Source organism: Anastrepha obliqua, chromosome 4 (assembly GCF_027943255.1).
Source record: "Anastrepha obliqua isolate idAnaObli1 chromosome 4, idAnaObli1_1.0, whole genome shotgun sequence".
NCBI lineage: Eukaryota > Metazoa > Arthropoda > Insecta > Diptera > Tephritidae > Anastrepha > Anastrepha obliqua.
Genome location: NC_072895.1, coordinates 69,789,462 through 69,803,269, shown reverse-complemented (window position 1 = coordinate 69,803,269; position 13,808 = coordinate 69,789,462). Strand labels below are relative to the sequence as shown.

At 33.7% G+C, this 13,808-nt stretch overlaps 1 protein-coding gene across 9 annotated transcripts in view; it reads right to left on the bottom strand.

Moving 5' to 3' along the window:
• LOC129246503 (transient receptor potential cation channel trpm) overlaps window positions 1-13,808 on the bottom strand; it is a 209,069-nt gene that overhangs the window by 51,637 nt on the left and 143,624 nt on the right. For all 9 annotated transcript variants that reach the window (XM_054885381.1, XM_054885377.1, XM_054885378.1 and 6 more), the window contains 3 exons: window positions 7,572-7,718; window positions 4,860-5,017; window positions 4,224-4,414 (listed from right to left, as the gene is read on the bottom strand). In XM_054885381.1, coding sequence (XP_054741356.1) covers window positions 4,224-4,414; window positions 4,860-5,017; window positions 7,572-7,718 — 496 coding nt within the window. The remainder of the gene's footprint in view (window positions 1-4,223; window positions 4,415-4,859; window positions 5,018-7,571; window positions 7,719-13,808) is intronic.

The window sequence follows — 13,808 nt, the reverse complement described above, 5'->3', positions numbered from 1 at the left end:
TGTAAAACTTTAATCGAAGCCAATATTCCATTAAATAGAGTGAATCATCCGAGTGTAGTACAATTCATGGAAAAATACACTTCACAATCAGTTCCACACTTCGTCGTAATTATGTGCCACATTTGTATGAAAAATCGATTGAAAAATTGCGTTTAAAAGCTGATGAAAAACATATTTGGATTACTCTGAATGAAACAACGGATATTGAAAAAAGATTAGTAGCAAATTTTGTTTTTGGCATATTGGATGATGAAAATGAGCGCGGAAAATCTTAATTGCTAAACGTCAAAGAATTAGATAAATGCAAAGCTAACACGATCGCAACATTTTTTACTTAATCATTGTTACTTTTATGGCCTAAAGGTAAGTCTTTACTAAACACTCGAAAAATCACTCAATTTTGAATTTTTTCTTTGCGTTTCTTTTGAACTGAAGGAATTCAATATGAAAATGTTATGCTCGTTACTATCGATGCTGCTGCATATATGATTTCGGCAATGAAGTCTCTTCAAGTTTTATTCCCAAAAATGCTACACGTTACATGTTTTGCCCGTGCATTGCATCGATTGGTAGAATTTATTCGTTCAGAGTTCCATGAAGTAAATTTGTTGATATCAAAAGTAAAGGCTACCTTCGTCAAAGTACATATTGCTATTTTTATCTATAGTTCAAATTCTTATATTGAAAAAACCATTAAATTCCCTCATAGTCAGTAGCTCTACGACAGCTGTTTAAGCAAGCAAATCCGAACATTCCACTACCACCCGAACCAATTGTCACTAGATGGGGAACTTGGCTACAAGTATGTGATTACTATGCTGACAAATTTGACGCTGTAAAATCGGTTGTTGATTATTTGAATGATGCAGATTCGGAATGTATTCGAGATGCAAAAAACGTATTTAGAGCGTCCAATATTCGACAAGATTTGGCATTCATAAAGGCTAACTTCATGTTCATCGCAGGCAAGATCAAAATATTAGAATCGAAAGGACTTGAATTTGAAAAGTGTATAGAGCTGTATGAAGAAGTTCATTCTATCTTCGGCACAATGACCGACCACCGTTTTTTAAAGAAGTTCGAAGAAGTGTTATCTCGGATTTTTGGATATAGTTCTTTGCTTGAAATTAATGATATTTTGAATGGAGATTCACGAGCTAGTGCTTCAAATGAATATATAACAGCATTGACACCATGTAAAATAACATTTTTTATATTTCCTTCTCAACCTACAAGTCAATTTTAACTGAAAAACGGCGGTGTTTTTCGTTCGATAGTTTGAAACAAGATCTTGTTTTGACTTGCAACATTGAATTACTATAAGTATCTGTCTAACTAAAATAAAAATGTTTACTAGCCCAGGAGAAAAAACTACCTTTTTGCATTTTCGGTATTTTTTGATAGATTTTCGAATATTATTTTGGACTTTTTTTGCATGTTTTCATACATATTTTCGTGCATATTTTGCTTTTTTTGCATTATTTCGTGCATATTCCAAAGTTTTTCATGCATTTTTGCATGCTTACTATGACCTTTTATTTTGCATGACTATCACAGCTCTACCGGTCATTGATCATTGGAACACTGCTAATAGCATCATATTTCCGCGATACGAGAAAAATCTCTTTAAGCTTGAACATACAGAGTGAACGATATGAAGCATTACCTATTCAAAACACCATAACTTTTTTGTGTGAAATTAGTTTTTATTGATTTCAAAGACAAAATTGTTTAAAAATGATTACAATTTTAACATATATTCACTCGATACGACCACCTTTTGCTTTGACTATAGCCTTCATACGATCAAAAAATGAGTTGCATGCTGCAAGAATGAGGTATTTTGGCACATTCTCATATAATCGCTTTTTTGGGCGCATCCATACTGGCATATTTTTTACCTTGCTTCACCTTGCTCTCCAAAATGGATCAGATGGAATAGTGTGGACGACACGAGATTTATAAGAAGGTGCCGAGTCCTGTTGGAACGTCCATGGTCTACGACCGAAATGTTTACGTGTCCACGACTCTAAAGCAGCTTCTAAAACATTTTCCCGATAATAAGTCGCATTCACTTTGACACCAGGCTCGATAAAAACGATTGGAGAGCGTCCATCAGTGGTCACTGCGGCTCAAACCAATACTTGTGATGGGAAATTGCTTCGGTCAAGTAAACACGATCGTTTTGAGTGTTTATAAACGGCGTTGTTGCAGTTTTTTTGGTCCACCTCCATAGCGTTTTGCAACGCTACCAGTATCATTGTAACGTTTTATAGTGCGATACACAACCATTTTATTCGCTTTGGGGTGACTGAGCTCACGAACAATGGCTGTTGTGATTTTCCAGCCAAATATAACGCCTATATAATCACCCTATTCCGTTTGAATTCCATCACAGAAAAAAAAAAATTCAACAAAACTGAGACGCAAATGCTTTTGATGGCTTATAAATAATATATTGAACTGTCATTAGAACAATTTTGACGTTGATGTCATGAGCTGTTTTACAGATACAAACAGTGTGAAGTTGGTAACACTTCATATCGTTCACCTTGTATATCTTTAAACATTGAAAACATGCTTCCGAAGTGAATGTCATGGCATTGTATAAAATTAAAATGAATTAAATATGCAAGCAAAATTGCGAAAAGAAAAATGAACACATTTTTGGATAAGGTTGCCACCTTTATGTGACGACACAATGGGTCCGTTTCCTCCGTTGCGGCAACGAATTTGACTGACACCAAAATAGATTTTGTGTATTTGAGACAAAGGCCCCACATACGCCATGCCGGATGCATAAAAACTGGAAAATTTCTACTTTTGCGGTACGGCAAGTGCGTCGAAAATGGCAACTTTTAAGGAAGAACCATTTTTATCGATGGTGTTTTTGTTGTATGAAACTAATTTCAGAAAATAAATGGAATTAAAATTAATTCAGTCAATTCAAATGCAACTTATCGTTTCGATAAAAGCTTGAAAGAGATGAGAAAAGGCTACGTTTAAACAAGTTGTCTTGAAAAATGAGCGTCCTGATCTCGAAGTTATGATCGCACCCACCCTCTACCACTACCATTAATTCTATTAAAATCTTCTTTCACTTCAATTATTATATACATATTTCACAACCAACAAAAAACTGTTTAAAATATCGGTTTTTGTTTTTTTGTTTATATGCACCAATACTTTCATTGTGGTACCACAGTATGTTTTACACATCTCATCAGTCAAAAGCGTTGTAGGAACGAACACAAGTGACAAGTCTATTAATAAAAATTTTACGACATTGGTCACCTATCCAAAAATGTAATTAAATATGGTAATTAAATAATGTATATCTTTATCAATCGAAAGCTTTAATTTAGGCAAAAAAAACTTTAATAGCATTGCCAACTGTTTATAATAATAAATAAACAAGTAAAAAACGTTTATACGAACTGTAGGCGAAAGTTGTTTAGGAATATACTTATATTAATTCAGAAACATTTCTTGAGTAGAGTGGGCACATTTTAATAACTTTTTATTTTAATTACCCTAAATTATAAAATTATAATATAATTGCTTATAGTTAATTCCTAATAAATAAATAACATAAAATCGGCTTCGAATGAAAGGTCAATTAAATTTAAAAGGTTCTAAATCCCAACTCGACAATCGCAAAATAGCTCCTCGATAAGAAGGTGTTATCGAGTAAAATTAAAATAAACCGTTTGTGGATTTTCATACCGTCATTTAAATTATAGTTCAAACAAACAAAAATTCCAATCCGATTGGCTTTTGCAATCACCTTCAATTAATGTCGACTAATATTTTGAGTGCCCCTGTTTAAAGTTGAACACAGATTGCTACTCATATAGAGAATTAGATGTTACACTTTCTAAAGTTGTTGAGCCAGATAATCTCTATACGGAAGGAATTTGAACTCGTACGATTTGGTAAATATTTTTAGTTATACTAAACGAAAATACCGAATATTTAATATGAAACTGAGAAAAAAGCATTCGTTATTTCTGAGTTTATTTTTTTTTAAATATCTTTCAAATTCAATCGTTTTCCAAATGGACGATTTCCATTAATTATTTAGAAATATCTGTTTTCTGCTGAAAAATTGAAAACAAAATAATATATAAGTATATGTTATAGGAGAACATTAAAATATCACATTATTTTGAGCCACCCTTTATACTTACGCTTGAGATAAACATTTATTTGCTTTCACTTACCCAAATACTTGTTGACGCCCAAAATATTTAGTATCCGCAGATACCAATAAATACTATCCACACAGTAAATCACACGCCCAATGTCCATTGTGTTTGGTCGAAAACGCAACGATAAACCGATCAGGAACAAAATAATAGCAGCTGCATCGCACGGATTCCACATGTTCCAGGCCCACACCGCAAATTTATGGCTATGGTTGAGGCAGAGCAAAAACCAAAACGAAAAAACACCAAACATATTGAGAAAAAAAGAGCGTCAGTAAGTATGTGTAATTAAAGTACAAACAAGAAAAAACACTTGTGGCAAATGTAATATGAGGAGGATTTAATTCAGCGTAAAATAGCGTTAAAGCAGAGTACTAACGGTCAATGGTGTGTAAAAACTTACAGAGATAATGAAAATGAAAGTGAGATAAAGTTTGAAACGCAAAGTATTACATTGTAGCTAAAATGTTTATGCGCAAGGTGGCATAACGCCGGAAGAGATGAAACATAATAATTTTTGCTTTGTTTTGTAAATACAGACACACGTTTGAAGTCTATGAACGGATAAGTTCAATGGGGCACCTACTTAAAAAAATAACATAAGCACTTACTTAGCAGTTTTCGCGTTGCGTGTATTACTATTTTACTTACGTTATAGCCACCGGCTCTGAGGAGATAATTTCACGTATTTTCTCAAAACCCAATGTTGCGATGTAAGCAATCGAATAGACTTCCTGCCAACGCGGTGTCGGCCCCATTTTCACTAGAACGGTGTAGGTGAACATGAATAGAAAAAACATGTAGGCAATCTAGGGAGAGAGAGGAATGAGTAGCAATAATTATATTTAATAAATGTTAATAACTGTGGAAAGTGAGATAAAAAAAAGGAAATTAAACGCAAAATAATGTTGAACCTTCAGAGTGCGGGTATTCATTAAAATGTATCAGCATTAATTTCATAGAATAAGTAAAAATTGGGATTATTTTTACCAAAAAGTTCTTATAATAAGCAATATGCACAAATACTTAAACTCGAAAATCGTAAAAAATATTTAATTCAATTTAAAAATTTAATTAATTTAAAAAAATATTTGATACGCGGATATGCTCTAAAATCTAAAAAAGATTTAATTCAATATTTAACTGAAAAATTATTTAATCAACATTGCTGGGAAATTAATAAACCTTAATGGGATAGACTCACACTCCTAGTCTGTGTGAATATAAGACTTCAAACTTTATTCCTAACTCACTCACTAAATAAAACGTCGCGCATTTGTTTTATGAAAAAATATAAAAAACCAACGGGATTTTATATTTGAATTGGATTGCATTAAGCTGCATACCAAAAATTGTTCTATTACAATTATTTTAAGCTGTGGAGTTGTATGGAACAGTTTGTGGAATTTATCTAATTTTTATATAAAGTTTGAAACCTGAATTTATATGGTTTTTGGTAGACAATGCGCTATGCTTTTATAAAAAAAAAATTATGGAAATCCACAAGAAAAAAGAAAATAGTCAAAGCTGCTCAAAATGTTGATGTGACACCGTTAGTGCGTTAGAGTTGCAGTTACAGAAAGTAAAAAAAATATTGTTGAATTATGAATATGCAGACTGGGTTGAAAAAAATTGTAAAAGTTCAGTCCCATATTCTTCTTCTTTATTATATTTTGGTTAATTGAGCTCCGATTTTCAAGTCATTATCCCAGTCTTGCGTAGCTCTTTATTTTCTCTTAACATCTGAGCGTGGAGTCGTTTTCACATCATTGGATCGGTCTAATATGTATAACGCTAAAACTTATGAGTTTGGTCAGCTTAAAAAATATAGCTTCGTTTTAGCAAATATGGTTTCGAAAAAAATCCGCTAACATTTTTGATATGGTATGTGTGGGACTGAGTGAGCGGCCGCCGTAGCCGAATGTGTTGGAGCGTGATTACCATTCGGCGTTATGGAAGACCCGGCGGTTCGGCCACTACTCTATACTATGATACATACTATGAGTAGTTACAACCAGGAAGTTGAGTACTTTTTCCCTAAACCCACCTTCGACAGGCTCTTCAAGACTAGCATCAGGTCAAAAATAGAGTGGCAAACTCAAAGACCAAGAAGAAAAGGGAAGTTAATTTTTTCATGGCTTTTCAAGACTAGCATCAGTTCGAGAATAGAGTGGCAAGCTCAAAGAACATTGAGAAAAGTTAAGTTAATTTGTTCATGGTTGGATCCACGCTAAAAAATAAAGTAGGCCATGAAGTTTTTTCTAAAGAACTACTGTAGCGTCGACCAGGCAGAAATATACGCCGTAACAAAAACTACGATTAATATCTTCTCGGACAGCCAGGCGGCCATCAAATCTAAGCAACTAAGATCAAAAGTTCCTCAGGAATGCCTGGCAGCTCTAAATGATATTAGCACCTCCTTCAGGGCTAGTCTTATATGGGTTCCGGACATACAGATATTAAAGGAAATTGTAGGGCCAACAAGCTAGCCAGAAAGGGTACTAAACTTCCTCTGCTTGAAAACAGAGGCAATATTGGAATTCCTAAGGCATTTACGAATTAAGGATAACAAATAATATTCAACACGAAGCCAATAGGGCATGCAAAGAAGAAAATACGTGTTTAAAACCAGGCTAATTTGCCCGCAAATAGGTAAGAAAAGGTCAAGAGAATTGCTTAACCTCTCAAGAGAGCACATCTCGAAGATCGTGGTTTGTGACCATGAATACTGCAGAAGTTGTAGAGACGAGGAAGAGGAAGAAACAGTAGAACACTTCTCCTGTAATTGCCCAGCCTTAAGAGAGTTGGCTACTTTAAGCCGACTGCCACAAAAACCTAACCTAACCATTCGGAATTCGGAGCACGTCGGTTCGAATCTCGGTGAAATACCAAAATAAAGAAAAAGTGTTTTCTACTAGCGGTCGCCCCTCGGCAGGCAATGGCAAGCCTCCGAGTGTATTTCTGCCATCAAAGGCTCCTCATAAAAAATATCTGCCGTTCAGAGTCAGCTTAAAACTGTAGGTCCCTTCATTTGGGAAACAACATCAAGACGCACGCCACAAATAGGAGGAGGATGCGTGTAAGAGCCAATTATATATATCTGTATCCAATTGTGATAGAATAGAATTATTTAGAAATTTGTTCCACATTAATATTTGAGTATGTTAGTTTTAAGGTATTGGCGGAACTTTTAAGCACAGAAGCAAACGAGTTTTTAAAAATTTCACAAGTGCAGTGACTTAACTTTTTAATCAATAATAGCCACTAATAGTAGATAGACAAACAAAATGTAAACCAACCTCTTAACTCTAAACGTTTTTGTGTTTGTGTTTTGCGTCTTTTTCTTTGACGATTGATACTTACCGAATCTGCCCAGAATTTCGTGATAGGCGCTGTATAAAATTCATAGAATTTCTTCTTCAGTCGCAGCGGTTGGTGTTGTTTTAACTCATATTCGCCCAAGTTAAAAATATCCCGAAACTGCGATGGATCGGAGTCAGTTAGTGAAACCTTTTGCAGTAGATTTGCGAAAAAATATAGAAAAATAAACAACTATTAATTTCAGTTCGAAAATATAAAAAAAAGCTTTTTCATAAAATAAACAAAAACTAATCATAAAAATTTTACACTTTTAAAATGAGTTAGTATGTGCTATTTACAAAGTGCAGTGCAAAAACATTCCATTTTTCTGATTATTTAAATTTCATTATTATTATTTATTTAATAGTTCAAGAGTTTTTTTTACAAATAGCAATCAAAACAGAAACCATAAGCAAGCTTTTCATTTATTTCATTGCAGATAAGTGAAAGTGAGTTTGTTTAGAATAATAATCCAAAAATGATGCGTAGCTTGGAAGGGGAAGTGACAAATCAAAAACTAGATAGTAACTATGTTTAGGAGTGTGTGTAGCATTAAATGTGTGATTTTGCAACCTTACTAAATGACTGAAACGCAACGCATGGAGGCCAGGTGAAAGTGCATACATACAAGTACATCTGTACATATGTGTGTGGATTATAAAATAACATAGCAATAGCATTAGGCGAGCTTGTTAGTGGTGGCATTAGTAAATGGAACAGGATTTTGAGGATTAATTAGCAGAATACGCACACGCAAGCAATAAATTTAATGGAATGCAAGTATGTATTATATTATTTATTTGAAATTCTGATGTGATTTTCTTTTTACGTTCTAAATGCAAATACTGAAAATCTAATTCATGTAAATCAACTAATTTGTAAATATCTGTGGCGAAAGATGTGAATATGAATGTGAAAATCGTGACTAGCATAAATTAAATTTAATACACTTTATGAAATGTTATATAGCTTCAGTAAATAGATGCAACTTTTTGTTTCAATATGTATTCTACCACAAATTACGCAATAGATATTTATGTAGCTATATGAGCAGTGATTTGCTATTTTTCCAGGAGTAGAATTGGTATCAAGAGTGGGAGGTTATACACAAGCATATAAATAGTTAACAAATTAATTAAAAGAAAGCAAAGTCGGCAATTTTGGCTCAAAAAAGTACTCGTATTGTGATCACATTAGAGGCTGAGACTATTTTTAAATACATTTTGCAATGTTTATGTATTCTTCTAAATCCATACAAATTGAATCTCTACCTATGGCCCAGTATTGATGCTCTTATTTTATTGAATAGTCAAAAGTATACGTAGCAGACACGTTTTCTGAACTAAACTTTAAAATGACAGGTTACTTTAGTTTGGCTTTTTTGGTTCTTTCAAGTGCTCATTGAACTCGCGGGTCGATATACTGAAAAGTCCACTCGATAAAAGGGTATATTAAGTAAGGATTTCTAGCGTGTTGACAAACAGGACTCCTTCAAAGGAGTCTGTACCAGCGAAGTACATGCCGAGCTGTAAATAAATGGAAACTAAAAACTATTACCCGAATTGAGAAGTCCGTACATTTGAAGTTCCAAATGTAACTTTACCTTTTAATCGTTTCTTGGTTATCCAAACCGAATCGGGAGGGAAGAACCAACACGGGGATCAGCATCACCCTGACATTTTTTGGCGAAGAGTTTAAGGAAAACTAATTACAACAATTGGCGGCCGCCGTAGCCGAATGGGTTGGTGCGTGATTACCATTCGGAATTCACAGATAGAACGTTGGTTCGAATCTCGGTGAAACCAAAATTAATAAAAACATTTTTCTAATAGCGGTCGCCCCTCGGCAGACAATGGCAAACCTCCGAGTGTATTTCTGCCATGAAAAAGCTCCTAATAAAAAAAAAATATTAGCCGTTCGGAGTCGGCTTGAAACTGTAGGTCCCTCCATTTGTGGAACAACATCAAGACGCACACCAAAAATAGGAGAAGGAGCTCGGCCAAACACCCAAAAAGGGTATACGCGCCAATTATATATAAATATATATATATATAATTACAACGCAGAGGTAATATTTTTATAGCGAACATACTACAAAAAACAAAACAAACAAAAACAAAACGTATCAAAGCGCACAACGATACACGCTCAAAATTGAAATTGGAAAGTCAGCTGTCAACTTGATCACAGTAGTAATACACATGAATGATATAAACATAAAATACGAAATTACTATTAACTTGTAGAAGAAAATAAGAAGAAATAATTGAGTTAAAGAAGTTAATATACCTAATCAGATTGGTAAGAAAAAAAAAACAAAGTAAGCAAATGTTCAAGAGGCCCAGTTGTCAAAAGATAGAGTTTTCTAATTTCTTTTATTTTAGAAAGTAGTAAATACAAATCAGGTACACATCTCTACAGATTAGGAGGAAGCGCGTGTGGTTGAATAAAGGCCCTAAAATTTTGTAATTTGAAAAACTTCAAACTGCATTTTATCCCAGAATACGAGGTGTTGCTATGAAAAAAGACTGCCGTTGTAAAACTTTTCATTTTAGTTTCATACATATTCACGTGCGGCATAAGCGAACGTAAATTTTGCGAAAATGAACAGTAAAAATGACGAAATTCAATGATGTGAGTCAATTATGTTTTAAGTTATATATTAGTCCTTACCTAATCCAACTACTAAAAATAGCTATCGAATATTTTCAAGGATATTAAAGTTTAAAGTTTTAAAAAGACATTTGCATTGTGGGGCAAAAATTTTTTTTTTTTTCAATTTCGGAGAATTTACGCTTTTATTTGATAGCCATATTTATATTCTACATTGCATAAATGTTTTACATTTTTTTATTATTTATGGTTCTTTAAAAACAAAATCTGACATCAGAGGGAGAACTAAAAACGTAGTTTTACTAAATATTAGTTTGGAGAAAGAGAAATCAATTGTTTTCTCGGTAGATGGCTGTAGTGATCAATATCTCGTAAAGTATTGATCAAACAATTCAAAGTTTACGCTCGTTGTCTTGTTTGTGCCATTCACTTGTGAGTTACAGGGTGTTAACAATGGAAGTCAACAAAGAGAGAATTCTGTATGTTTTACAGTGTTTCTTTGATAGAGACGTAAGTTCAAGCCAGGCCGCTGGAATTGTGAATGGTGCGGATACTGTAACAGCTAACATGCAATTTTGATTTCGTTGATTGTTCAGGAATTTTTGATGTTAAAGAAAATGTCAATAAATCACAGAAATAATTGGAGCTCACCGAAATGTGAGTAGTCGTAGCATCGCCCAGGAGTTAAAGATGGACCATAAAATAGTTTTAAACCAATTGCCCAAAAAAATAATGGATTTACTTTCCCTCAAACTATTTTATATTTAAAATGGTTTTGGTTTTTGTTGCACAGTATTATCACCTATCCTCACCTTCTATCTATTCCTCTATTTTCTTCCATTTTTTCTTCTCTCACTTTCTTACAATAATCTTTTAATACAGATTTTACCTAGGAAACAGATGGGGATCGCAAGACTTAACAAATCAACTTGGTTTGGCACTAGGATATGGTGTTTGGCTGGAAACTTCTTAACAGAAAATGCGTAATGAGCCGGAGCATTGGCGATTTCAGGTCGAGGTTTAGCAAGATCGTAAAAGTAGAAATGTTAGCTGAGGATCGGATCTTTAGGAACATAATTTTTTACGAGATTTTCAGTCCTCGGCGGAGAAGTAATGAAAAGTACGCAGTAGAAGACATTAAACTGAAAATTGTACTCCCTATGTATTCATAGCACTCATTGTCGTGTTCCAAATAAGCATTATATGTAGTACTGATCCTCAGTGCTTTGAGTCAGAAGGAAAGAATATGAAAGTGAGTTGGATATATTTACTACGCTCCCTTTTTTAAAGTTAGTAATACTCAACGAAGCGACTGCTGTAGCCGAATAGGTTTATGCTTGAGAACCATTAGTAGTGTCCGGTTTCGAAGCTTACCTAATAGAAACAAATTTTTCTCATAGTTATCGCCTTTCGGCAGTCAATGACCGAGACCTCCTGAATGTTTTTTAGCCAGGACAAGGCTTGTTATAAAAAACCTTCTGCCATCCGGAAGCGACATAAAATTGGAGGTTTCTCCATTTGTGCAACGACAACAAGACACACAACAAATTACCTTTTGAGATGGTTTCTTTTCACATTGAAAACTTTAGAGCCATTCGAAACCCGCTCTTTTTAAAACAATGGTGCTTCCGGAATCCCAAATTACCCAATTTTTTAATTAACTGATACCGAAGTACGCGATTTTCAAACCGCCATTAATGAGATTTGAAAAACTGTTTTGGTTTCAAAAATTATTCGACAGCACAAAATATATGAAATATATAATTAGGTATGAGTTTCACATTTTTAACTGCTATAAAATCGATAAAACGGATATGGATAAAATGGATATGATACTCCTGAGCACACAAAATAAGTACACACAATAGAAATTAGTTTAAAAAATAGATGCCTAACGAAATGAACTAATTTTTTATAGTTTTGCACTGTAACTGCACGAATGAAAGACGAAAACGGAGCAAAACCTCATTTCATGAAAATTAAAACTGCTTTTCGATTTATAAAGTATTTTGAATTCAACTTAATTTGCCTTAACTTTCGAACTAATAAAACACTACAAAACTAAATTCGTACTTCATAGCAAGTTAAGCCTCAAATAAAAAGCATATAACAAGAAAATATTAATACATTAGGTGAAGTAAAAAGGTCTGAGAGTTTCACGCTAGATGTCTTTAGTGAGAGGTTCTCTCGACGCATGTAAAGATTTGGTTGGATTATACTTCAAAAAAGTTCTCTGACAGTTTCTTGTTTGTTGAAACCAGATGTGCACTACAGCATTCCAAATAAAGGCAAAAACGAAATGCGATGCATTACTCAGCACCACTGGGAGCAAGCAGGCGGCCAAAAGAAATTATAGATGTAGACATAGGGACGTCAAAGATGAGCCACGCTCTGATAAGGCAATCTTCGAAAACGTTGGTAAACTCACGAAAACCGGGATCAGCATGTGGGCTATTGCTCAAGAATTGAAGCTTTTTCAGAAAATAGTTTGGACCATTTGTACAAGAATAAATTTAACGTTAAAGTAAAGCAAAAAAACATTGAGAACTTTTTACTTCACCTTATATGTATATACTTATGTGTGTTTGGATGCTTATGAGATGAGTATAGATTTAGGTATATACATATGTATGTAACGCATCAAACTCTTAACGAATGCAGCAAGCTTCAAGCTCTTCTCTTCATATTGCTTCAAGAAAAGAAAATTCTAAAAGTTGCCAAAAAAGGAACTAACTTTAGAGAGTTCACCAAGAGCACCAGCAGTGAGATCGACCTGAAATTAACGGGTATAGATATTTTTTGTTTTGGTTTTTCTTCTACTTTTCCAAAATATTTCCGATCTACTTAAACTGTGAATAATGTGTTGTAATGGAATATTGCAGTATTTGAGAATATTGTCGAAAGGATGTAAACTATATATTTAATAGTAATAGTTTAAGTAAAAATATACGTATGAAGTAATTAATTAATAAACAAATTTTGGTTGCTTGTGAAGTTCTGTTGTTCGCTTTACAGGTGGATGATTTACATTACGAGTAGTAAACAAAAACAAATGTTGAGAGTTGCCAAAATGACAGGAAATGTTTGAGAGTTGCGAAAGTCAACCACCTACTTGACGGATTGGCTGTGAATTAAACTATTTGAATGTTGTTGTTAAGAGTTAAAGTGAGTGAAGGATGTGGTGGGGTGTGGTGGGGTGTGAAGGTAGCCGCAGTATAATGTGGAGTCTCGTATAATTGGAGGTCACTACATTAATAATCCGTATGTGCGTTAATTTTTGTGATTCGTATATTGAGTAGAAAAACCTACTTTGCTATGAACATAATTTAAGAACTTTTTGTACTGGTTGCTTAAAATTATTAAAAAAAAGTATTCTGTGATTTTAGTGAGAATTTTGATGACTGAAATTTTATACGCTGATTATGATAATGATTTGCTACCGCCCGCTCCGTAGCCCATAAGTTTGCCAAGATGATGACTTTTCTTAAATATTTTAGAATTTTGCAAGAAAAAAATTATAATGACCAAAAATTTTTTTTTTTTTTTTGGAGGAAAGTGAAAAAGCTTTTTGCTGTAATTCGTGTATATAGTGAGTATCAACGAAAACCGTACAGTTTTTTTTTTGTT